This window comes from Myotis yumanensis, unplaced genomic scaffold (genome assembly GCF_028538775.1).
Source record: "Myotis yumanensis isolate MYYU_CA2020_CCGP unplaced genomic scaffold, mMyoYum1.0.hap1 SCAF_14, whole genome shotgun sequence".
In the NCBI taxonomy this organism is placed as follows: domain Eukaryota; kingdom Metazoa; phylum Chordata; class Mammalia; order Chiroptera; family Vespertilionidae; genus Myotis; species Myotis yumanensis.
Window position 1 is genome coordinate 20,810,606 of NW_027223765.1, and position 26,359 is coordinate 20,836,964.

Genomic DNA, 26,359 nt, shown 5'->3' on the forward strand with positions numbered 1-26,359 from the left:
TTCCTGAGTTCTGTGAGCCACTCCAGAAAATTATCGAACTTGAGGAGGGAGCCATGGGAACCTCAAATTTATAGCGGGTCCGTCAATAGCACAGATATTCACTGGACTTGAGATTGGCATCTGAAGTGGGAAGAAGGGGGACTGAGCCCTTAGCCTGTGGGGTCTGCACTAACTACAAGCAATCAGTGTCAGAACTGAGTTAAACTGTAGGACATCCATTTGATGTCCACCAGAGAGCTGGAGACTTGCTTGGTGTGGAAAAACCCACACTCTGGATGTCAGAATTGTTGAGTGTGAATAGACTTACTGTTTTCCTTTCATCCAACAACTGAATATAGATGTGATTCCAGACTAGATGTTTAATGAGAGGAAAATATGCTGTAAAGAACATTTTTGGGGTCAACTGATAAGACTGGAATATAAATATCAGATTAAGTAAAGTATTACATTAATGTTAAAATTTACTGAAGTTGGTAACTTAACTGAGGTTATGTAAAATAATAAACTTGCTTTTAGGAAATACATATTTAAGTATTTAGGGGAAAAGAGTCATGATGTATATACAACTTATATAGTCCAGGAAAAAAGAAGTATACACATATAAATACACACACAACACGTACAGACTCATATACATCGCATGTCATATATGAGTCTGTGTATATGTGTGTATATGTGTGTGTGTGCGAGAGAGAGACTAGAGAGAGAGAGAGAGAGAGAGAGAGAGAACATGATAAAACAAATAGGGCAAAAAGTTACTAGTAGTGTTAGCATAGGTAGCTAGTTAGGTATTGAAAAGAGAAGCTAAACTGGCTAAGCCTGACTAACTAGGAAGCTACAGCTTCCAGACACCCCAGTGGACACATGGGACTTAATCCTCGAGTAGCCAGGAAAGACCAGCTTTCCAATCTCCAGGGGAATGACTGTCATTAGCCAGATTTGGGGGTGAGGGGACAACAAACAATAAGAGGGAAATTCCTTTGTTGGACACACGCACAGTAGAAGCCAAGATGGATCGAGCGGGGGGGGGGGGGGGGGGGGGGGTGGCGTGTGTGTTATACTAAGCACATGAGTAGTGGAAGCCAGATGATGAAGCAGAACTTTGAGGCAGAATAGGAGCAAAAAAAGTGGCCATAAAGGGGAGGAGTCGCCCCTGGGAAAATCTGTGAAAAGAATCGGATAGGTTAAGGGCACAAAACCCAAAAGACTCAGGAAAGGGATTGGATAGGGGAAGGCACCAACATAGACCCAGGAAGAGCCAAGAAAGACATTGGATAATTTGAAAGAAAGCTTATCCCTTCCCAAACCAAGGCATTATAATCAAAGTTTAACAAAGGCCTGAGGCGCACCGTGGCAGCTGCGTGGGATGAAGTGCAACATCAAAAATGGGCCAGAGGAGAACAGGGACTGAGCGAGACTACTGAAGGTCTGGATGCAAATGCGGGGGGTGATGGCACAGCATCTCCAGGCCCCTGGCCCTCATCCTGGGCCTGGCGTGGCCCCAGAGGCTGGACTCCTTCCACAGTGAGATGGAGCTAAGCCACCTGGTCATGGCTGAGGCAGTGTGGCAGCCTCTTCAGGGGCATCTGTGCCCTCAGCACCTTTCCACTTCCAATAAATCCGACCACTGTACCTCAAATCCTCCTATGCACGCACTCCTGGAATCCTTTTCTAACGACTTTGCAGGAATCCTATTTCCAGACGGGTCTTGCGACCTGCCTTGGTCCCAGTCCACATCCGACAATGGTAGGTAAGTATGGACAAGAGATATACAGGATGCTCTTCCTTCCTTCTCATGACTTTTCTGAAATCTGAAATTCTTTCCAAATAAAAAGGTTTTGAAAAATCTTCCCTCCACTTGGAATTTGACCATCAAGTGGAAACAACCCTGCTTTCATTTCAGTCTTTCGAGAGGCTGGTACAAAGCATCGACATCATTACCCAAGAATCTTGGGGAAAGCTCCCTCTCAGGCTGTGTGGAGGGCAGCGGGGAGGGAGGGGGGTGGGGGGTCAGAGGACTGGGGGAGGCTCTGCTGTGTTGACATCTCAGCAGGAGGGTGTGAGGTGGCCCCTCTCAGTGCTGTGTCAGACTGGCAAATACCCAGGGGGCCACAGAGGGAACCGCCGAAAGCCTGCTGCTAGGCATCGAGGCGCAGCTGCTGCCTGGCTGGGAACAGGAAGCACAGTGTCACCGTGTGCTGTGACCCTCACTGAGCTCTGGTGCCATGGATCACTGGCCGGCACTTCGCTGAGGACAGCCTGCCCAGTTCCCACAGGCCCGGCAGGGTGAGCGGGCAGCAGCTGCGCAGGCAGCTACCATGTCTCTGGCTCCTTTCACTGCAGCCACAGCAAACGGCATGGCAACCGTAGGATCTGAAAGCTGCTCAAACACATTTTTGGTTCGTGGCCATTGGCGGTCAAGGCGAAAAGAGGTGAAACAAATTCCTTCAATGAAACCTTCTGAATTGACACTGTGCAAAAGGCTTAGAGTTTAAAAGTGGTCTCATCTATTGTCATCTCAGCTCTGGAACGGAGAACCAGAGAAGTTTAAGCTTACTAGTAAGAGCCCTTTCGGTGAGTTCATTCCAGTAAAAATATAGTGCAAACCACATATGTCCATTTAAATATTCTAGTAGCCACTTTAAAAGAATTAAATAAATTGGTGAAATTAATTTTAATAATAAGTCATATTTAACCTAATGCATACCAGATTATTCATTTCAACAAGTAGTCAATATAAAAAAATTATTAACATTTCACATTCTTTTGTCACACAAAGTCTTTAAAATCCCTGTGCATTCAGCATTTGCAACACATTTCAATTCCACTGGCCACACTTCAAGTGCTCAGTGGCCACACACGTCTAGTGGCTTTGGTGTTGGCCGGTGCAGGCACAGATGACAAACCATAAAAACCTCTGCGAATAAAAACAACCAGTCACCTTGTGACTTACTACTGCTGAATCTAACGAATACTTACTGATGAAGGAATAAACCCAATCTTGCCCAAGGAACTAAATGTATTAGGAACTAGCGCAAACATCAGCCTGGTCTAGAAAACCAACAAGGGGATAGATCATTACAGCTATCCACGAAGGTGCATTGCAACGGAGTCCCAAGAAGGTCTTTATTTTCTCTAGCCAGTTCTCTAGTAGTGAAACCTTGACGGTGAGTAGGGATCCCCTGGCAGAAAATGAAGGAAACGCACTGCAGTGGTGGGGCCTCCATGTCTAAGGCAGAGGTGGGAGAAAGTGTGAAGAACCTTCAGAGAACAGCCAACCCAGGTAGTGGGGGGGAGGGCCGGACAGTAGAAGCCTGAACACTCCGGCAGGCTCAGCTAAAGTTGGACATCATTCTGAGGATAATGGGAAGCTCAGGGGGTTAACTGGAGGATGTGATCAGAGTAGATCACTACTTCCTTGGGAAGATGGGTGCACAAGAATGGAGGTAAGTACTCCCAGCGCTGGTGCAGGTACAACCAAAGAATACAGAGAACAAGCCTGAATTCTGACAGTGCTGGGGGGGGGGGGGGGGGGGCGGGGGCGGGGGTTGCAGGGAAAGAAGCTCAACAGGACTTCATGACCAGAGGAAAGTAGGGAAAAGCAACTTCTATCAAGCAGGACAAATATTATCAGTGTATCCCCTTCACTCCTGCTGTCCCAGACTCACAGGTCCCGACAACTCTGAAACCTGTGTGTGAAAGGCGGCATTAGAAAAACAGAGGACACCCAGCCAAGAGAAATACGCTGACTCAGGTGGCTGTGTCAGCGTGCTGGCTGAGCACCATGTCATTTGGCATCTGCACAGTATAATGTGTAAATGGGAGCTAGGGGGTGATTAAGTGGCGGAGGTCTATGCAAATGTGGTGAGGTCTATGCAAATGTGGGAAGGCCAAAGAAACTGTATTGGGTCAAATGACTTGCCTATGATCAAAATGTCTGAAATAGTCCATGAAAATAAAACTGGTAGTCCCTTCAGACTTCATTCTACTCAAGAAACAAGTTCTAGTGTAGTTGTTAATGCTAGCTCTTTATTTTCCTTGGAAAGTTTCTACTGTAAATAAGCAGGTAAGCAGAGGTAACCATAATAATAAACAATTGCCACTTTCCCCTACTGTAATGTTTAAATATATGCGTGTGTGTGTGTGTGTGTGTGTGTGTGTAATATGTACCTAGAATATATATTAAGTATAAATCAGAAAAAAAACTGATGGCATTGAAAAATAATCGAGACCTTCTACATAAAACTGCAAAAAAAAAATATTACTAGTCAAATGTAATAATCAGTTTGTTCTGGCACAGTTCAGAACAATAGACCCAAAATGTCAACAAACATTCCAATCGTGTTTTGATTACAATAGTATTTCCTCTTTTCCTGGTCACAGAAGCAGGTTGCTATTTAAACAAGCAGGCTCAAAATCAGGAATTTTTATTGCTACTAATATAAGGAGAAATGTTTGGGCCAACTGAAGTGCTTTGTTAGAACCTTTTGTCAAAATTTTATAAATGAATTTGATTGTACTAATCCCAAAGATCAAATAATTTTTAAAAATGGACTAGAATATTCTAGGCCAGCACTACGCAATAAAAATATAATGTGAGCTATAGACATATTTTTAAGTTTAAAAAACAAGTGAAATTAATTTTAATAATAAATTTTATTAACATAATATCTCTAAAATATCACTTCAGTATGTAATCAATATTAATCAGATAGCTCACTTTTTTTCATAATAACCTTTCAAAATCTCCCATGTAGCCCTGGCTGGGTGGCTCCATTGGTTGGAGCATCATCTTGTTGGAGCCAGGCCTAGGTTTTGGGCACATAACCCAGGCAGGGCACATACCTAGGTTGCAGGTTCAATCCCCTGGGCACATGCAAGAAGCAGCCAATCGATGTTTCTCTCTCACATAGATGTTTTCCTCTCTCTCCTTCCCTTCCTCTCTCTCTAAGGTCAGTAAAAGCATATCCTCAGGCCCTGGCCAGTGTGGCTCAGTTGTTTGAGCATTTTCCCATGCACCAAGAGATCACCAGTTCGATTCCAGATCAGGGCACATGCCGGGCTGCGGGCTCCATCCCCAGTAGGGGGAATGTAAGAGGCAGCTGATGGATGTTTCTCTCTGTTTCTTTCTCTCTCTCTTAAAAAAAAAAAAAAAAAAAAAAAAAAAAAAAAGGTGATCAATAAAAATCTTTTAAAAATTTAAAAAAGCATATCTCCTTGGGTGAGGAAGGAAAAAAATCTTGCATGTATGCTACACTTACAGCACATCTCAAATTGGAGTAGCTACATTTCAAGTGTTCATTAGCCCCATTTATCAAGAGACTACAATATCAGACAGTAGGTCTAGACTAACCATTTCATTATGTAGATAAAGACACTGAATTGCAAAGAGGTTAAGGGACTTGGTAAACTGCTGAGCTAGGCCTAGAATTCTTACTTCCTAACTCCCAGTTGAAAGTTCTTTCCATGTGATCAGACTATTGTCAGTCCTGTGTTTCATACCCAGGAGACAATGACGAGTATCAAATTATAGCAGGCCAAAGATGCCTGGGATGGAAGTGACTGTCAGGAGACCACAGGAAACCAGAGCTCGCTGTCAAAAGAACATGTACAGCTGAGCCAAGAGATGTCCAACAGCAAATCAATAGACTAGACATCATCTCAATCGATGAGCCTGAATGTTTTGTTTTGACAAGTCCAGCAGCATTACACATTGACACATGTACATTACTGGGGACTAAATTAACCATGCTCAGAATAGTGCCGGTGAAAACAGAACAGCATACATGAGGTATTTGAGAATTAAGGCTTGCATGATGCTTAAAAGAATTCCCTAGACCCCAACTTGTACTTTGTGGGTAATCATTGAGAAGTAATCTGCATGTAAGTGAAACAAGTCAGTCATAGAAAGACAAATACCACATGATTTCACTTATATGTGGTATCTACAGAACAATATAAACAAACAAACAAAACAGATACACATTTACTGATACACAGAACAGGAGAGGGGATGGGGTTTGGGAGAGGGGAGGGGGTTTGAGGACTGGGTGGAAAAAAGGTGAAGGGATTGAGAAGGCCAAAGTTGTAGTTACAAAATAGTCACCGATATGTAAAGTATAGCACAGACAATATAGTCAATAATATTGTAATAACTATGTATGGTGCCAGATGGGTACTAGAACTATGCGGGGGGGGGGGGGGGGGGGGGGGCGGGGGGGGGCGGGTGGAAGGAGAACACTTCGTAAAGTATATAAAAACAAATAAATGAATAAATAAAATATCCATCTTTAAAAAAGAAGTAATTTGAATGAATAAGAAAAGATGTCTAGAACTTGCTTAAAATACACTGGCAATAAAAGAGGAAGGGGAAATGGCAAAAGTAAATAAGGTGATGGGTAGAAACTAGTTCATTAAACTGTTCTTTCTACTTCACATATGTGAAACTTTCATAATAAAAAGCTTCTTAAGGGGGAAAAGGGTTTTCCTATAGTCTTGATACTGTGCTTTCTACCTTTACATATGTTTGAGACTTTCCATAATAAAAAGTTTTTAAAAGGGAAGAGATGGGTTGCAGGAAGCATAATCTCAGAAAAAGGTTTTCTACAGCCTTGATACTAAGATACAATGGCATTCTGGGAGTAATTCCAAGAATACTTGAAAAGGTGTAGCTATGTTAATTTTAAGAAAGCAGACTGAAGTGGGGGAAAGAGGGAGAAAGGAAGAAGGAGAAAATATTTTGAAAGTATCTATATATATAAAAGCCAACCAACCGGAACAACCAGAACAACTGGTCGCTATGACGTGCACTGCGGCAGCCAACCGGCCTGATCAGCACCCCCAACCTCCTGCGGTCCCTCCCCCCAGCCGTCCCTGCCCCCCGATCAGCCCCCCCACCCCGATCAGGGGCGGGGCCAGCCGGCCAACCTCCCGCATCCCCTCCCCACACTGGCCTGACCCCAATCAGTTCCCATCAGGGCGAGCCGGCCAGACTCCACCCATGCACGAATTCGTGCACCGGGCCTCTAGTCTATAATAACCCCAAAACCCTAAGCAAATCACTGTCAGAACTCAACATACATCCTTCCAGATCTTTTCCTGTTTATATATATTAAAATATGTCATATTTTCTAAGCTAATAAAATGAGATTATACTCATGATGCTGTTCTTGAGTCAATATTCATGCATTTTGGAATGAAACCCTGAGAGACAGGCATGTGGCAGGCACCACACCAATCAGATCCCCTTCTCTGGGGATCTGAATCCTGAACCAATACCCACAGGGATGGAAGCAGCCAGAACAGGATCATCCAGCAGGACAGAAGGCCCATAAACCGCTGCAGCTGATTAGATCCTCCACTGAAACCTAATTTCCCTTTGTTTTCAGCTTCTGAGAGCTCCGGGTACCCGTCTTACAAACCCTGTTTTCTTACTTAAACTGCACAGAATTCATATCTGTTGTTTGAAGTGGAAGAAGGGCTCATAATAATACATTAATTTGCCAGGCACTGTTCTAAAATCTTTACATGTATTATCTCACTTAATCCTCAAACAATCTTATGCAGTAGATACTCCATTTCTACTGAACAGAGAAAACTGAGGTCCAGGCAGATTAAATAAAATGCTCCAAGTCACAACTATTGGTTGTACAGCCAGGATTTGAACTCGGGCTGGCTGACCCTCTAACTCCTAAATTATAAAACCTCCAATTAAGCTGCTTTATGACCTGCTTTTTTTTTGTTAAGAATATCTTTCAATGTAGACAAATACATCTTTTTCTAAAGGCCACATTAAATTTCATAACATAGATTTTCCTAATTTAACCAATTACCTTCTACATTGGGAAGTTTAAGTTGTTTCCAGTTTTTTAATATCATGAATAAGTATATAATAACTGTCCTCTTGGTTAAACTTGAAGGTACATCTTAACTTACAAATAGGTCAAATTTTTGCAATGGATTTTTCAGATTAAGGGATCTACACCTTTTTTCCCCCATTCTATTATGTACTGTCAAATAATGATATTTGTTTTCAAAGCCTGATAAGAAATATGAAAGGGAGCCCAGCCGGCATGGCTCAGTGATTGAGCATCGACCTATGAACCAGGAGGTCACAGTTCAATCCTCAGTCAAGGCACATGCCTGGGTTGTGGGCTCAATCCCTAGTGAGGGGCATGCAGGAGGCAGCCGATCGATGAGTCTCTCTCATCATTGACGTTTCCATCCCTTTCTCCCTCTCCCTTCCTCTCTGAAATCAATAAAAATATATATCAAAAAAGAAATATGAAAGGGACAAAGTTGGCTTTTCTTTATAAAAGACTATTTCTGCCTTTGAGTATTCATGTGTGCTTACATGCTCAGAGTAGAGACAATCTGCTCAGCTAAGAGGCTCTAAAAGAACCAAAAAGGAAGGAAAAAGACTCTGTTTTTCAATGTTAACTGGTGTAGGATAATCGAATTTTCCCAATCAATAGCAAACACAGTTCAAGCCCAATGCGTAAGGAGCTCCTGAGCCCAGCTTCTTATTGCATCATGTTTTCTGAGGCAATTCTAAAGGGCACTCACTCAGGGATCGATTGTGAAAAAAGTTAGTGACAAGCAGAGTTGTTTCTGTCACTTCTGAAGCCTTTCCTTTGCACTGGGCTGCTTCAAAAATCAGCACTTACATTATGTTAGGCACCAGTTAAATCAATACAATGATGGAATTATTTGTGTGTTTACTTCTTTTGTGAGACCGACGTTCTCAGCTTCCTTTTTCAGAAGATTACTCCAGTACAGTAACTTCCTGGGAAGATCACGCTATCTACTGTTTTGCTCTGTGAGTACTGAGATACTCTCCAGCTGAGTACAAAATAAAACCTCAGACCACGCTGACCTTGAGGGCTGATGCTGTACCATTTCATGTCAGCTGGAAGCTTGTGAGAAAGATGATGCCCTAAAGAAGCCACCTGCTTATAAATGGTCAGGCAGAAAATGTCCCTTTAGTGAGAATACTCTGCCCAGTATGTCCTTGCAATAGTGGACAGTAAACTGGACATAAAGACATTCTTTGGGGCACTGGATAACTGAAGACAAAAACATAAGTATAATCTTCCAAGATCTTTATGAACTGGAATTTTAATATCTAATAGGGAAAACTACCCATTAACTTTGATCTACTCAAACAAAATACAGTTTTTTAAAAAATATTTATCTTAAAACTACTTACAGGACAAGAACATATTAGCACAGTCCAGTTGAGTAACCCTGGCAGAATCTATCTTGCCATGGTGACAATGATTATCTCACAGGGACAGATAAAGTTGAAAGGGAAAACACGAGTAAACATTTACTGAACACAAGCCCTATGAAGAAAGAGCTACCAGATGAAGGAAACTACAGAATATGGAGATAAAATGAAGCATTTCCAGAAAGTCCAGGGAATCAGAAAATAATAACAAGAAGACAACAAATCAGCCCTAGCCAGTTTCGCTTAGTGGATAGAGCAGGGGTCCTCAAACTACGGCCCGCGGGCCACATGCGGCCCGCCGAAAACATTTATCCGGCCCGCCGGGTGTTTTTGCCACCGCTGCCTGTCCTGCTTAACAGCCGACTCGTCCCGGGCCCGCAGTGCGCATGTGTGGAATGTCTGAGGGACAGTGAACTGGCCCCCTGTTTAAAAAGTTTGAGGACCCCTGGGATAGAGCGTCGGCCTGTGAACTGAAGGCTCCTGGGTTTGATTCCGGTCAGGGGCACATGCCCAAGTTGTGGGCTCAATCCCCAGTGTGGGGCATGAAGGAGGCAGCCGATCAATGATTCTCTCTCATCATCAATGTTTCTCTCTCTCTCTCCTTCTCCCTTCCTCTCTGAAATCAATGAAGTATACTAAAAAAAAAAAAAAGACAACAAACCAGTTGGTTGAGGTTTCAACCTAAGGGGTCAAAGACTCTCAGGTCCCCATCAGAATGAATCAGGACACATCACACCTCACTCTACCTCGGTCGCCCATCGTTCATCTTATCTGGCGATAATCCCCAAGTCCAAAGCAGCTCTTGAGGGGAGGGGGAAGAGGCAGCGCAAACAGTGGAGGGCTTGTCTCTCACTGAAGCCCCCCCCAGCAAATTCATGGGACTCAAGAGACTCTTTTGTTGTTGCCTCCTACAGAGCAAGTTTGGTTAACCCACGGAATTCATGTAAGTTAGGTCTTTCTGGCAACAAGGACATCGGTCGAGTTTCCTGGAAGATTGAGGAACTCACCTAGGGCATGGTTACAACCCCGGCAGGAGTCTGTTAGGCTCACAATCTTCTGCTGCAGATCGGCTCTGGGGGGAGTGGGAGAACGGTCGGGGTTTTTCCAGCCAATGCATTTACAAGACTCCTCGGCCTAAAAAAGAGAATAGAGAGAAAATATTATGCTGCAGGCAGGAACAGACTGCAGAATAATACACACTGGCTTTGTGACACCTACCCTCCCCACTCCTGGCTTTATAATTTTCTAAATATGCACAAGCAACAAAAAGAGAGAAAACACAAAGAGGGTGTCCGATTCAAGCATTTTGGGTTTTGTTGTTATTTTGTGGGTTTTCCGCTGGTTGGAATCTGAGTACCACAGCTCAGACAGCAAACCCCGACACTTAGTACCAATGCCCCAAGCAAATGCCCATGGAGTGGCCCATTCCAAGGGCGTCCATCCAAAAAGTTTCCCAAAGCGACAAGCCAGACTCCTGAGGTCCCTGAACACAGCTGGGACCCAGGCCATGGTGAGCCTTGCTGGCTCCAAGGCTCCAGCTGCAGGTCTGTCCCATGGGCCAGAAGAGAAACCCATGGGAATGAAATTAGCAATCTAAGAGACATGAAGACGGACACACCCAGCTGAAGCCACACTTGCAGGCTCTTCCAAGTCCTCTGTGGGCTCCTACCTTTAGAAATGGAGAGGGCCTCGTTATGTAGTCTGTGTCTATTATTTCTACCTGTGTCTATTTTCCAGGTCTCCTGTATAGAACACTCTTATTTTAGCAACACTTGCTAGAAACATTCCTTCACCTTTTCCACAAACTCTTCACACTTCCCTGCCTTCTTAGAGAACAGTGAATGTGATTTGGGCCTTTTTGTGGTGACTTGGGTTATGAAGTGGAGGACAAGCATGGAAAGATATCAATTCTTTTCCATTACTCTACCAACCTACCACATTGAGTACTTCCGGGGTCATAAGGATTGATAGGCTAGCATGCTTGCATTGAGTGATTCCAGCTATTTATAATTCTTCTACCCATTCCCACTCCACTGCTCTCCCATTTACTTACTACTTCAATTCTGCGGTGGTTGGGAAACCAGGAAATGTTAGAGTAGCATGTAACATGTGCTGATTCATTCTGGGCGAGAGCCTCCTATGTACACTGTCCAATAGGGTAGCCACTAGCCACATAAGGCTACTGAGTCCTTGCAATGTGGCTGGCCCAAACTGAAATGTACTGTAGATGTAAAATACATACCAGACTCAGAAGCCTAGTGCAAAGATGAAATAAAATACCTCAGTAATAATCTTCACATTAATTATATGTGGAAACATTGGTATTTTAGATACATGGCGTTAAGCAAAGATATTAAAGTTCATTTGACCCGTTTGTTTTTCACTTCTTTAATGTGGCTACCGGAACACTTAAAATTACACATATGGTTCACATTATACTTCTACTGGACAGCACTGGCCTGTAAAACAAATTGCATAGATGCTTGTGCTTGGGCTTTGTGTTAGATCTGTGTACCCTCAGAGGTCTTTTCTCCCTGCATTGGTTCCCCACCCCACCCCCTGCCATGCACCAGATTGCTGAAGTTAGCAGAAGTCTGGCTTGTAGAAAATTACAGAACGGCTGCTGCCTTGACCTCATACAGAAAGTTCTCCCAAAACAGGGACAGTTTCTGAAGTGTGTAGATGTGTGAAGCGTAAAAAGAATAAATAATTGGCAAGGCAAGAAGGGTCAAGGTGGAAGAAGGAAAATCCTTCCCAGTGGGCCCTGGGAATCTAGCCAGCCTAACCTGATTGCTTTTCACAGTTCATCACAGTGAACACGGAAAGGCAGGGCCAAAAGGAGGACCTTACATCAGCAACCACAGCAGCACAACCTCTGATGCGCAATTCACCCTCTTTTGTTTGGCCAGGCATCAGGCAGGCCCTGGCTGCTACCCCCATTGCTCGGTTACTAGGTTGAACTGGGCCTTGAGATTCTCTGCAAGGAGCCCTCCACCTCTTCTGCGATTGGAAGGATCTCAGTGGCCGTGTGCTTGAGGAAGACTCTCGTGTGAACTTACACCCCAGAAAGCAGCCCCACAATCTTTCTAGAAATAAAGGAAACCAGCCCCACTGTGGGCCACTCCCTTCGTAATAGTGGAATTACTACTTCAAGGGCCTCCCAAAGTCTCCAGCGTTCCTTAGCAGCTGGTTAGATCTGAGTGCCCTTTCCAAAAGGCCTTTGGTTAGAGAAAGAAAAATAATGACAAAACAGCCCCCAACAAATCAATTAAGTACAGCAGGTCAAACCTCAAAGGAAAACACTGTAATAGCCAGAGACTTTGAGTTTGGAGAACAGCACTCTAAGCCAAAGAACTCCTATGCATGTTGAGTTATGAGATATGAGACCAGTGCGACTCACCAGAAGCAGAGTGACTGAGGGGAAAGGGGGGGGGGGGGGTAATAACTCCTTTGTGTTAGCATTTTCTAGGATTTTTGTGAAGAGGACAGAACATATGTAGTTTAAAATTCCTAAATTATCGCTATAAGCAAATATATGATAAATAAAATTACCCTTCCCTTTTTTATTTATGATATTTATCTTGAAAATTCAACCTAGCCCAGCTAGTGTCACTCAGTGGTTGAGCTTCTACCTATGAACCAGGAGGTCATGGTTCAATTCCAGGTCAGGGCACATGCCCAGGTTGCGGGCTCAATCCCAAGTAGGGGGTATGCAGGAGGCAGCCGATCCATGATTCTCTCTCATCATTGATGTTTCTATCTCTCTCTCCCTCTCCCTCTCCCTTTCCCTTCCTCTCTGAAATCAATAAAAATATATTCTTTAAAAAAATTATGTAGGAGACCACCAAGATGGCGGCATAGGTAAACACCGGAGACTGCTGCCGCAAACAACCACTTCAAAAATACAACTAAAAGACGGAACGGACATCACCCAGAACCACAGGAAGGCTGGCCGAGGAGAGACTCTTCAACTAGAAGGACAGACAACAGCATACCGAGGCTCAGAGGAGGCGCAGTGTGGAAAATTTAAAGGTGCGGAGGTGCGTGCGCAAAGCGGGCTGGTGGCTGAGGGCGCGGTTGTCGTTTTCAATCAGGAGGGAGTCTCAGACTCTGAGCTCCAGATCCTGGCAAGTCTCTAGGGACTCAGACTCAAACAGGAGAGGCGGGATTGTCTAGCATCAGTTGGAACCTGAGGGCAGCTTTCTCTCCGAGGTTTCCAGCGGTTGCCGGGGTTCTGAGAAGCAGAGCCTCTGGGAACGGGCTGAGAGCAGCCATAACTGCCCCCTCCGCCCGCCCTGTTGAGCCCGCCCCGCCCAAGCCCTGTGCAGAGCCATTTGCCGGATCGCCTCAGGCAAAGGCTAGATTAGCACCTCCCCAGAGGACAGAAGTTTTCCCGGGCAGACACAGCTGATTCTCACAGCCAGTCGGCCTGGTGGTCAAATCCCTCTAGTATTAACTACAACAATCAAGGCTTAACTAGAACAAGACTGCGCACAAAGACCACAAGGGGTTGCACCAAGAAAGCATAAAAAATGCGGAGACAAAAAAACATGACAGAAATGGAGGATATGGAGCTAAAAAACGCAATTTTGAGGGCTTGCAATAAACTTGATGAGAGCCTCACGAAAACTAATGAGACCTTCGATGCTATGACAAAGAACCAACTAGAAATTAAGCATACACACGGACTGAAATAAAGAATATTATACCCAATAGCAGACCAGAGGAGCGCAAGAATCAAGTCAAAGATTTGAAATGCGAAGAAGCAAAAAACACCCAACCAGAAAAGCAAAATGAAAAAAGAATCCGAAAATACGAAGATAGTGTAAGGAGCCTCTGGGACAGCTTCAAGCGCACTAATATCAGAATTATAGGGGTGCCAGAAGATGAGAGACAGCAAGATATTGAAAACCTATTTCAAGAAATAATGGCAGAAAACTTCCCCCACCTGGTGAAAGAAATAGACTTACAGGTCCAAGAAGTGCAGAGAACCACAAACAAAGGAATCCAAAGAGGACCACACCAAGACACATTATAATTAAAGTGCCAAGAGCAAAAGACAAAGAGAGAATCTTAAAAGCAGCAAGAGAAAGAGACTCAATTACCTACAAGGGAATACCCATACGACTGTCAGCTGATTTCTCAACAGAAACTTTGCAGGCCAGAAGGGAATGGCAAGAAATATTCAAAGTGATGAATACCAAGAACCTACAACCAAGATTACTTTATCCAGCAAAGCTATCATTCAGAATTGAAGGTCAGATAAAGAGCTTCACAGATAAGGAAAAGCTAAAGGAGTTCATCACCACTAAACCAGTATTATACGAAATGCTGAAAGGTATCCTTTAAGAAGAGGAAGAAGAAAAAGGTAAAGATACAAATTGTGAACAACAAACATGCATCTATCAACAAGTGAATCTAAGAATCAAGTGAATAAATAATCTGATGTACAGAATGAACTGGTGATTACAATGAATCAGGGACATAGAAAGGGAATGGACAGACTATGCTTGGGGGGGAAAGGGGAGTGGGAGATGAGGGAAGAGACTGGACAAAAATCGTGCACCTATGGATGACGATAGTGGGTGGGGAGTGAGGGCGGAGGGTGGGATGGGAACTGGGAGGAGGGGAGTTATGGGGGGGAAAAAAAGAGGAACAAATGTAATCTGAACAATAAAGATTTAATAAAAAAATAAAAATAAAAATAAATTTAAAATAAAAATAAAATAAAATAATTATGTAGATTGGTACCACAGACTATTATGCCATCTTTATGGAGAATAAGGCTATTTGTACTGACATGGAAAATGTCTAAGTCTTTGTGAATGGCAGAAAAGCAAGCTATAGAACAATACATAGCATAAAGTAATTATGCTTTTTAAAAAATACACGAGTAAACAATTTAAATATATATGTATGTGGATATATAGAGGAACTAGATAGATACATACTTATGTGGGGGGCAAGACTGGGGTAGGGGAAGGGACATTCACATTGTACTATGTATTCTTCTCTATGATACTCATACTCTCACAGGCTGCTTGCTAATTTTCTTTAGCATTGATTCATCTGAAGAAAAAAATTTCGATGACAGTAACACAGCTCAGCATAAATCAGTTGGTGCGAGGGATGGTAGAAACCACATCCTTATCACAAAGCACATTTAAGAATTCAAGGATCCAAAACATTTCTCCCTGTGGAGTTGCTTATAAAGCCTCTATCCCCTCACTGAGGTCCAAGCCAAAAAATGACAAGCTTGCAGTTCTTGGAGCGACAACACAGATTTTTAAAGATTTATAAATTTTAATTTCATTATTGCCACAGACTTACAGCAATCAGCCCAGAAAGAAATTTATGCCATTTCTTGTCTTAACTTGGCAGAGAATAATGGCGGCGTACGTGGGGGCAGATGAATGGGTGGGTCACGAATCTTCTGGCAGGGAGACTTGTAATAATAAAGCCTTGTATTTCCCCTACTCAATATGAAAATGTTACATCCCAAACATCAACCACACTTACTGATGTGTTTGATGAATTCTACCAACAATAAACACTTAGGCTTAAAAATATAACTGAATACTTTTCTTTCAAAACTGGCTAACTTTGCTTCCTCCACTGAGTCTTGGGATCCCGGGAGCTTTTACAAAGTAGATTTTTATTTGTTTTGTTCAGAACAATGGAGACTTTTCCCAAATGAATAGAAAATTCCCTAAAAACAAAGAGGAGGATGAGGGAGAAAGAGAGGAAAAGAGGGAGGGAGCAAACACAGGGCAAATACTGAGGAGTACAAAAACTTTGTCAGACACACAGCACTCCAACTGTGTTGGCCAATACATGGCAGCCAGCCACATGTGGATACCAAGTCTTTGAAAGGTGGTAGGCCCAAGTTCAGATGTGCTGTAAGTGTAAAATCCTGGATATCAAAGACTTAGAACCAAAAAAGGGCGAAGGCGTTGGTGGTATAGTGGTGAGCATAGCTGCCTTCCAAAAAAGGGGAATGCTAAAATATCTCATTAAAAATTATTTTATAGTGATTACATGTTATAATGCTATTTTGGTACTGGGTTAAATAAAAGATGAAATTACTTCAATTTAACTGTTGGTTTTTCTAATTTTTTTTAATGTGTAGTGGGTTCAACAGTGTCCCCCAAAGTTCATGTCCATCTGGAACCTCAGAATGGGACCTGATTTGGAAACAGATATGATTACTTGGGGTTCTTTCTTAAAAATATATATTTTTATTAATTTCAGAGAGGAAGGGAAAGGGAGCAAGAGATGGAATCATCAATGATGAGAGAGAATCATTGATGGGCTGCCTCCTACACACCCTCTACTGGGGATCGAGCCACAACCTGGGCATGTGCCCTTGACCGGAATCGAACCGGGACCTTTCAGTTTGCAGACCAGTGCTCTATCCACTCAGCCAAATTGACTAGGGCTACTTAGGGTTCTTGAGATGACATTATCCTGGATTTAGACTGGGCCCTAAGACCAGTAACTGATATTTTTCTAAGAGAAAGGAGAGGGAGATTTGGACACCTCAAGTCACAGACACTCATGGAAGGCAGCCATGTGAAGCAGAGGCAGAGACTGGAGCGCTACATCTACGAGGAACAGCAAGGATGGCCAGGAGCCACCAGATACAAGGAAGGATTCTCCTTGTAGAAACCTTTTGTTATGGGTGGCCCCAGAAAACTAATATATCTGGCTACTTGAAAATGTTGTTACATGTGGCTTATATTATATTCCTATTGGACACCACTGTACTAGATTTAGAAGGAATCCACGCCCCAAACCCAAGTCTTCACTACAGACCTCAACAACTTAGATACAAAACAGTCCCAACAGTTCCTAAGTGGTTCTAGGTGCTTAAAGATATTCCCCATTGAGATAGTTGAAAGTCCCTGGGGCTTTGCTCACCTGTTTTAGAATGTTTTTGGGTAGGATAGGAAAAGTACTTCCTACAAGTGGACATATGTCATGCAACACTTCGAAACCCAAGTGCACAACATTTTTAACGCATGTGGGACTTACTGCCCAATTTACTAAAGAGGACACACTTAGTCCTTTAGAAAGCATTCGAACGTTATCCTTTAACTGCCAGAGAAGCATTTCCCACCAGATGTTCCATGTTGCTGCCACCATGCCCTTGGCCTTGGCCTCCCTATCTCCTGTCCATATGTTCAGGCCCGGCCACTGTTCTTTGAGATAAGAGGTCTCCCTTCAAAACACCTTTCCCATGTCTCTCCTTAATGAGGCAAGACAGCTGCTGTCTCAAGGAACTCCCAAGGGGAATGGCCTTGCTGTGTAACAAAGTACCAGCTGAAGGACGGCCTTTTAGGGAGTATGCTGCCAAACCAATTACTGCAGCAGCGAGCATCCTGGGCACAAGGAGGGGACGGCTGCCCTGATGACTTCGCCTACCCCCAGAGCAAGTCCCTGTACACGTGGCAGAACCACACAAGAAAAGGCCACCGCTCTGCTTTCGATGGGGCTAGGATTAAAATGTTTATGCCACCACAGGATCCAGGGTGAGGGGTCCAGAGAATGCAACAGACTCTGTCATAGCAGGCAGAAGCCAGGATGGATGGTGAGAAGGCGGCTAAACTGGATAAACAAGTGATCGCGAGCCAGATGACAGACAGGGGAGCAGGGCGCCTGCAGTTCACTCGGTGTGAATGATTAAGATGGGTGTGAAGATATTTGGGTAACATCCAGAACAATAGAAAGACAGCCAAGCTGTCTAGTAAGATTCTGTCATGCTTAACATACTGGGAAGTCATTATTTACTGGAATACTTAAGTCAGTGACAGGGATGTCTCACAGCAAGAATACACCAACAGGAAATTTATGGGGTAGAACTCTGAGTTCAACATTTAGTAAGCACCTAAAATGAGAAATGCACTTGAATATTTGTGTGAGGAAGGTATTAATTATTCCCATCATGCAGAAGACCTAAGATTTTGAGGATCTAAGAGACTTGCCCAAGCTTATTCAGTGCACCCTGCGGAAGCACTGAGTGCAGGCAGTTAATTGGGCCTGGGGTGGCGTATGGTCCTCACTCTATCTTACTACCTCTCTGCTCCAGGCCGGACAGCGGCAGAATGCTTAAAAGTCAGGGACCAAAACAACAGTGAGATACAACTTCACACTGAGGAATGATGCTGCTGTGGACATCTGTGTGTAATCACTGTGTGGATGCATGTTTTCATTTCTCTTGGGTTAGAAACTAGGAGTGGGTTTGCCAAGTCATGTGGTAAATTTACGTTTAACATTAAAATACATTTTATTTGAGTTGTAAAATATACATCCTGTCCAACCTGGAGCAGAGAGTTAAGTGGAAACAACCTGACTGTCCATCAACGGGTGAATGCATAAACAAAATGTGGCCTATCCACATATTGGAATATCACTTGGCAATAAAAAAAGAATGAAATGCTGATACATGCTACAACGTGGATGAATCTCAAAAAACATTATGCTAAGTGTAAGAAGCCAGTCAGAAAAGACCACATATTGTATAACTCCATTCATATGAATGTCCAGAAAAGGTCAAGTTATAGAGATAGAAAGTAGATTAGCAGACTGGGGCTGGGCCACAAAGGGGGTTGACCACAAATGAACGCAAACATATTTTGGGGGTGATAGAAACTTTCTAAAGCTGGATTATTATAATTATACAACTTAGTCAATTTCTTAAAAACCACTTAACTGTACACTTAAAATTGGAGAATTTTATGGCATAGAAATTATACCTTAGTGAAACTGTCTTTTAAAAAGGCAAGAACTGCCCAGCCGGGCATGGCTGAGTGGTTGAGCATCGACCTATGAACCAGGAGATCATGGTTCAGTTCCCAGTCAGGGCACATGCCTGGGTTTCGGGTTCAATCCCCAGTGGGGGATGTGCAGGAGGCAGCCGATCAATGATTCTCTCTCATCATTGACGTTTCTAACTCTCTCCCTTCCTTTCTGAAATCAATAAAAATATATTTTAAAAAATAAATAAATAAAAAGGCAAGAATTTCCCTAACTGGTCTGGCTCAGTGGATAGAGTGTCAGCCTGAGGACTGAAGGGTCCTGGGTTTGATTCTGGTCAAGGGCATGTACTTTGGTTGCAGGCTCAATCCCCAGTAGGGGGCATGCAGGAGGCAGCTGATCTATATGTCTCTCTCTCATCGATGTTTCTAACTCTCTATCCCTCTCCCTTCCCCTCTGTAAAAATCAATAAAAAATAAATAAAAAGGCAAGAATGGCAAGCAAGTGTATCAGCACTTCAAATATGGAACTTCTGCCAAGTGGTCCCAAAATTGAGGGTTAATTTCTCCTCACAAATTGAGCTTAATTAATCACATTTGAAAAAGAAAAGAAAAAAAGACCGGCTCTTAGGGGTCCGGTCTGCCCTTTTCTGATCTAAAAAAGTATCATAAGTTCCAGTGTCTAGGTGGCCATACCTCCGCTGTCAAAATTTGCCTGGGCCATAGAGAAACAGTAAATAAGAGGCATAAGTGAGTCATAAAGTAGGTTGCCCTGTTTTTAAAATTAGTGGGGAGTTTGAAACAATTAGAACTTGCTAAGAATAAGGCCGTGTGGCTGGTGTTCCTTTTGGGCGCCCTCCCTCAACACCTTTGACTTGCTGACATCCAACTTTCTGGCATGTTCGCAAATTCACTCAAGCTCAGTTGAAATCTAACGTGGATTTCTGTACAGTGAATCGAGTTCCCCTCCTTGAATTGCAGTGTAAAATATAAGCTACAGCTCAGGGTGAGGGAGGGGAGACTAATAATTTCGGGAAATGACTAAAAGGGGGTGAGGAGTGAGACTGGGATGGGGAGGATTGGGGTAAGAGGGTTTACATTTTCATTTGCTACCACCGTGGGTGAGCTGCCTGAATTTTCCTCTTAGTGGAGTGCATATATTACTTAGATAAAAATCTTTTAATCCTATGTTAAAAGCACACCACCACCTGGAGTCTGTCCTATGCAGTTGTGATCGCAATAAATTTTCTCTTTGCAAGTGAACTGCTTTGGAAGCAGTGTGAGTAAGGCTCTTGTGATTTGCAACCCTGCTTCTCGAACCTGAACCCACTCAGGAATGCCCTAGGAAATCTTGTGGAAATGCAGATTCCGGTTCAGCAGGTTCAGGGTGGGGCCTGAGATTCTGCATTTCTAACGAGTTTCCATGTGAGGAAACACTGTAAGGAGCAAAGATGTGAAGGGGAAGAAAATGGTCTGGTGGATGTGAGTATCAATACTGCTCCCCTCTCCCCACATTATCCCTCCATATCCTTCCATTGAAAGGGCTAAGTCAGCCTTTCCAGGACATAAACCCCATTTCTTTCTCCACTAGGTGACAATCCTTCCAGGTCACCCAGTTGTACATGGAAGGCCAGCAGACATCATCAAACTACGATTTAAAACTGGGGTTTTAGAAATCCGGGGACTTTTGGCACAAGTGAAAAGAAGAAAGTGGGAGTAGGGGAGGAGGTCTGACCTCTGGAGATCAGATATGCCTGGAATTGAAAGTGAAAACAGACTCCAAGGGAAGAAAAGATCACCCTTTTCTAATTCAGTAGCAGAGGCATCTCTGAATAGCTTAATTACCAGTGCCATTTGGGTCTGGAAAGCCACAAGAAACAAAAATAATTGAACAGAGTGGTCAAGGATACAGAAAGAGAATGGAGGTGAAGAAATGACCTGGGGCAAAACAAACTGGGTAAAACACCCCATTTGAGAGCTTCCCCATGCTAAGATTAGTCCAACATCAAAGCTACAGAAAACCATGGGGACAGCCCTGCTTGGACGAAATCCTAGTGCCTAGGCTGGAGGTGAATAAGGAGCTGTCCTCTTTATGCTAAACTAGAGGACCAGTGCACAAAATTCGTGCACTGGGAGGGGGAGGGGGGTCCCTCAGCCTGGCCTGCGCCCTCTTGCAGTCTGGGAGTCCTACCCCTGAGCTCACCAGCCATGATGAGCAGCACTCCCCCTGTGGGAGCGCACTGACCACCAGGGGGCAGCTTCTGTGTTGAGCATCTTACCCCTGGTGGTCAGTGCGCATCATAGCGACCTGTCATTCCACCATTTGGTCAATTTGCATATTAGCCTTTTATTATATAGTATAGTATAATCAGGTCAGACTGAATCAATGACCCAGGACCCTCAGGCATTATCTAGAACAGTGATGGCGAACCTTTTGAGCTCGGAGTGTTAGCATTTTGAAAAACCATAACTTAACTCTGGTGCCGTGTCACATATAGAACTTTTTTGATATTTGCAACCATAGTAAAACAAAGACTTATATTTTTGATATTTATTTTATATATTTAAACGCCATTTAACAAAGAAAAATCAACCAAAAAAATGAGTTTGCGTGTCACCTCTGACACGTGTGTCATAGGTTCGCCATCACTGATCTAGAAGGTGCTAGAATGACTCCAGTGCTACTAAATGTCCTAAGGGTGGGCCAGACCCTTCATTATATCTGAGTTACCTCTCCAGGACCAAACCCAAACATGCACCAACTCTGAAAGGGCCTGAGGAGGTCCTGAGTGACAGCAGGGCCAAGAAACTAGTGACCCAGAACTCTAAATCCAAGGCAATTCCTGGGCCCTGACGGTGTTTTTCCCTGGTTAGAGCATTGGCCCTCTCATCCAAGGGTTGCGGGTTCGATTCCCAGTCAAGGGCATGTATCTGGGTTGCAGGTTCAATCCCCGGCCCTGGTTGGGGCATGAGTGGAAGGCAACCAATTGATGTGTCTCTCACATCAAGGTTTCTCTCTTTCTCCCTCCCTTCCTTCCACTCTCTCTAAAAGTCAATGGAAAAAATGTCCTTGGGTGAGAATTATCAACAACAATAAAAAAAGAATTCCTGGAATCTCTTTAAACACACACACACATCTAATCTCAAGACTTTATCGGTGAACTTGCCAAAGCAGTCAGCTCAGTCTGACGCTCTGGAAAGATTTGTCAAACTATTCGGCTGGCACTGAGCAGCCCAGACAACCAGCTGACCAACAGGATTTTTCACTCGTCAGCCTGCTGTTTTGGCACCAAGTCAACCGGGATGAGCAAAATAAACAACACCATATATGTTGCTTCCTTGGGCAGCTCACCATCTATCTCATGGTATCAGTCATTATCTGGGCTGATGACTCGCAACTACACATAACCAGTCCAACCTGAAAAACAGAACCTCCAGTCCACATTCCCAACTGCTTGCCTCTGGCATGTGTGCCCAGGAAGTTTTACATTGAGGCCTGCCCTCAACCCCAACCACCTCCTTTGCAACTATCTTGTTCTCTTTATTGGCATCACTGTTCTCCCAGCTCCTGAGGCTCAACTCATCTGCATTCAGTACCTTCATCCTGATTCTTCTTTCAGAGTCTCTCCCAGATAGATACCTTCTCCATTCCCACAGGGACCCAGGTTAGGTCCTAATAGCCCCTTTAAAGGCACAGCTTCCTCCCCACTGGCAATGCATTGCCATGCCCAGCCCTCCTTCGAGCACCCACTGTCTAACACATCACTCAACTGAGGGCGGGGGCGGAGAGGGGGGGAGCATTTAAGAATGTTGCGCATTTCTGTTTGATACTTTCCAAGGAAATTTCACCCTGCATCATCTTATTTTCTCCTCCCCGCAAGCCCATAGGACAAGTAATTCAATGCTTGGATAAGGGGTGTGGCTTGCCTGAGTTCACCCAGCTGGCAAAGGAGCAAGGAGCCAAAACCTAGAACTCCTCACTGGCACTCTAAATATCTTGTGTCTCCTCCTTCTTAAAGTGCAAAGACACATTATTCTCAAGTGAATTCGTTTCAAAATTTTCTACCTAAAATTCAAAACCTTCTATCAGTTGATTTATTTCTTCCTTACCTAGTGGATCCTATTTCTCACTATTCCTATTTACTCATTTTTTTTTTCCCATTTTTCTTTAGCTTGGCTAGTCTCTTTTGTAAGCTCAATAATTATGATTTAGCACTGCTTTTTTTTTTTAGCACTGCTTTTAACTGTAGTAATAGCTACCATGTCTTGAGCATTTAGAATTGTTCTAGATACTATACCAAACTGCTAAATAATCTCACTTTATCATCAAAACAACAGCTGACTACTAAGAGACCTACCTAATTTTACACATCCCAAATAGAACTCTTGATGCCCACCCACCCCAACCTTGCTTTCCCCATGGTCTTGCTCATCTTGGTAAATGGAACTAACATCTCAGGCCAGCAACCTAGACATTAGTTCATGTCTGTCTTGTATTCATACGTCATCCTCTAACTGCCCGTTGCCACTACACTTACAATATAGCCCCAAATTGTGTGCTTCTCACCCCTCCACTCCTGCCACCCTCGGCCAAGCACCACTCTCATGTATACCCAGACTGCCATAACTCCAACTGGCCCTGCTTCTACTCTTTCTCTTGTATACTTTATTCTTCCCAAAGCAGCTAACGGGGATGCTTTAAAAATGCAGATTTTTTTTTTCATTTTTTTTTTTATTGCTTAAAGTATTACAAAGGGTATTATATATGTGCCCTTTTAAAAATGCAGATTTAATCTGAATCCATTGGAAACAGCCCAGATGTCCCTAACAGGTGAATGGATAAACTAACTGTGGTACATCCATACAGTGAACTACTCCTCAGCAACAAAAATTTAAAAACTTAAGTGCATGCAACAGCATGGATGAATCTCAAAAACACTATGCTGAGTGAAGAAGAAAATAATGTACCATGTGATATCATTTATATGAAATTATAGACTATCAAAACTAATTTAGGGTGACACAAATTAGCCCAGTGGCTGCCTCTGGGAGAGAGGGATTTGAATGGCAAGGAGCAGGAAGGAACTTTCTAGGGCAATGAAAATATTTTTTTGTCTTGCTATGCATTTGTCAAAATGGATCAGAATTAAAGATCAGATTACTTCACAGTGTTAAAAATTACACTTTGGCAACCTGGCCCCCATTGACCTCTTCCAACTCTTCTCCTACACTTGCCCTCCCACCCCGCTCCCCGACCCATCTAGCCACCATGGTTGCTGGGCAGCTCTTGAACATACCAAGCCCTTTCTGCACCCTGAGTCTTTGCACGCCCCACCTGGCACCCTCCCTCTGAGCTTCACGCAGGCCCCAGGCCCTGTCCCCTCCGCAGAGGGAGCTTTCTGGCACTCAATGTGAAGGCACTCCCCAGGCACTCTCGTTTACTTCTCTGTTTCCATCCTGTGGGTGGCACTTACCACTTTCTGTTATTTTCTTATTTACTGTCTGCTTCTGCTCCCAGAAAGCAAGCTCTGCAAGAGTAAGGACCCATCTGTCACTGTCTCCCCCGCATCTACATCAACGCCTGGCACATTACATAACAGTTTGTTGAATGAATGGGAAAAGTTGACAACTGTCACCCTCTCCATTTTGCAGCTTTGCAATCTGAGGCTGGCCAAGGGTAAGTCATCTCCCCGGGGGGCCCACACCAGGATTCACACCCAGGCCAGGCCATCTGTCACCCAGGCCTGCATCTCAACCATTCTGAGGTCTTAACTTCTGTTTTGCTTCTTCGTTTTTGTACTGTTCACTCGCCCTGGCCTGGGCCCCTCCCCTACACTTCCACCTGCCCCAAGCTCATGAGGGCTTCTCTCTCCATTGACTTCATGCTTGATCATTCACTTCAGGTTTTTCTTTCTTTCTGTATCTGTCTCCCCAGCAAGATGAGGGGTCCCTAGTGACTTTCCCTTCCTTTTGTCACTCACCACACACCTAGGACAGAGCTGGGCACAGGCTCCTAACCAATACTCAAGAACGTGATCCCTTGGAGGTGGGAGTGAGTCAGGTAGCCCTGTGGGTATGTGCAAATCCTGGTTACATGACTCACTTTGCTATTTCAAAGTATGCTGACCTTAGCTTCCTTGGCATCCGGCCATTCAGTTTCAACACCAGCTTGTTAGGGCTGATGCAAATTAGAGCTGCCACTGTCAGGCACTATGATATTACTCAGGTCTCCGTGCTGTACTTCTGGAATCTCCTGCATACCGCAGAAGCCTCGCAGAAGGCTGCACAGGCTGAGCACGCAGTGAATGGGGACTGATCAGGATGGTGCGGGATTAATGGAAGCATCTTCGCGTCTTCCCCTGAGGTCACTTAAGGGATTACTCAAAGCTTTCTCCTAAGGTTAGGTGGTGTGTGATTCCAAGTAGATCATTAGAGATATTATTCACACTTTTTTCCCCCAAACTAAATGCATTCATCTCCTGATTAAAATAGTAAGCCCTGTGTCTGGGCCTCTGAATGCAAACCGAAGAAACAATTAAAGAAAGCCTTTAGTTAAAGCAGGAAGCAAAGCAACAAGAAATATAGTTAGGAAACATGACTTGATAGGCAATTGGTTTTTTTTTTTTTCTAGTTCACGACCATAAGGTGGACTTTCAGAATACAGCGTAAGTTTTAACTTCACAGGTTTTAACTCGCTGGTCTCGCAATACTCATGGATTTCCTTGTGAGGATTTAATTCTCATTTGAGGAAGAGGAAATGGTGGTCAGAGAAGGTCACCTCATTTGCTCAGAGAAGGATTCAAAGTGGGTGTGACGTCTCCTTGCTCCACCTTATAGCAGAAGTCCAAGCCATCAGACAAGCACTGCCTGTCATCAGGCCCACGGGAGTTCACGGGAACCCCACTCAGCTACTCAGGGCTACCCTGCTTCTGACCACATGGCCTTGGGCAAGTTACTCAACCTCTCTGAAAATCCTCTTTAAGACAAGATTTTCCTCCCTCCAATCTCACAGGTGAATATGAAATTCACTGTGAGTGTGAAATGACACATTCATTCAGTAAGTACTGAGCACCTACTATGGATAAGGCTCGGTCCATGGACCTGGGATATGGAGTGAGCCAAAGTCCCTGCTTCATGGAGCTTCTAGTGCCATAAAAGAAAACAGACAAGAAATGATTTAAAATGTACATGTGAGTGCTTGCTTTAGCAGCACATATACTAAAATTGGAACGATGTAGAAATTAGCGGAAATTAATTAATTAAAAAAATAAAATAAAATACATGTGTGATTTCCAAGGATTGATAAATGCAGTAAAGGAAAACAAAACAAGGTAAGACTATAGAGATGAGATGCTATTTTAGATCCAGGGCAGAG

At 43.7% G+C, this 26,359-nt stretch overlaps 1 protein-coding gene across 1 annotated transcript in view; it reads right to left on the reverse strand.

Moving 5' to 3' along the window:
* Positions 1–26,359, reverse strand: part of KAT2B (lysine acetyltransferase 2B) — a 90,830-nt gene that overhangs the window by 55,726 nt on the left and 8,745 nt on the right. The window contains exon 2 of the mRNA XM_070433335.1: positions 10,237–10,363. Within this exon, the coding sequence (XP_070289436.1) occupies positions 10,237–10,363 (127 nt within the window). The remainder of the gene's footprint in view (positions 1–10,236; positions 10,364–26,359) is intronic.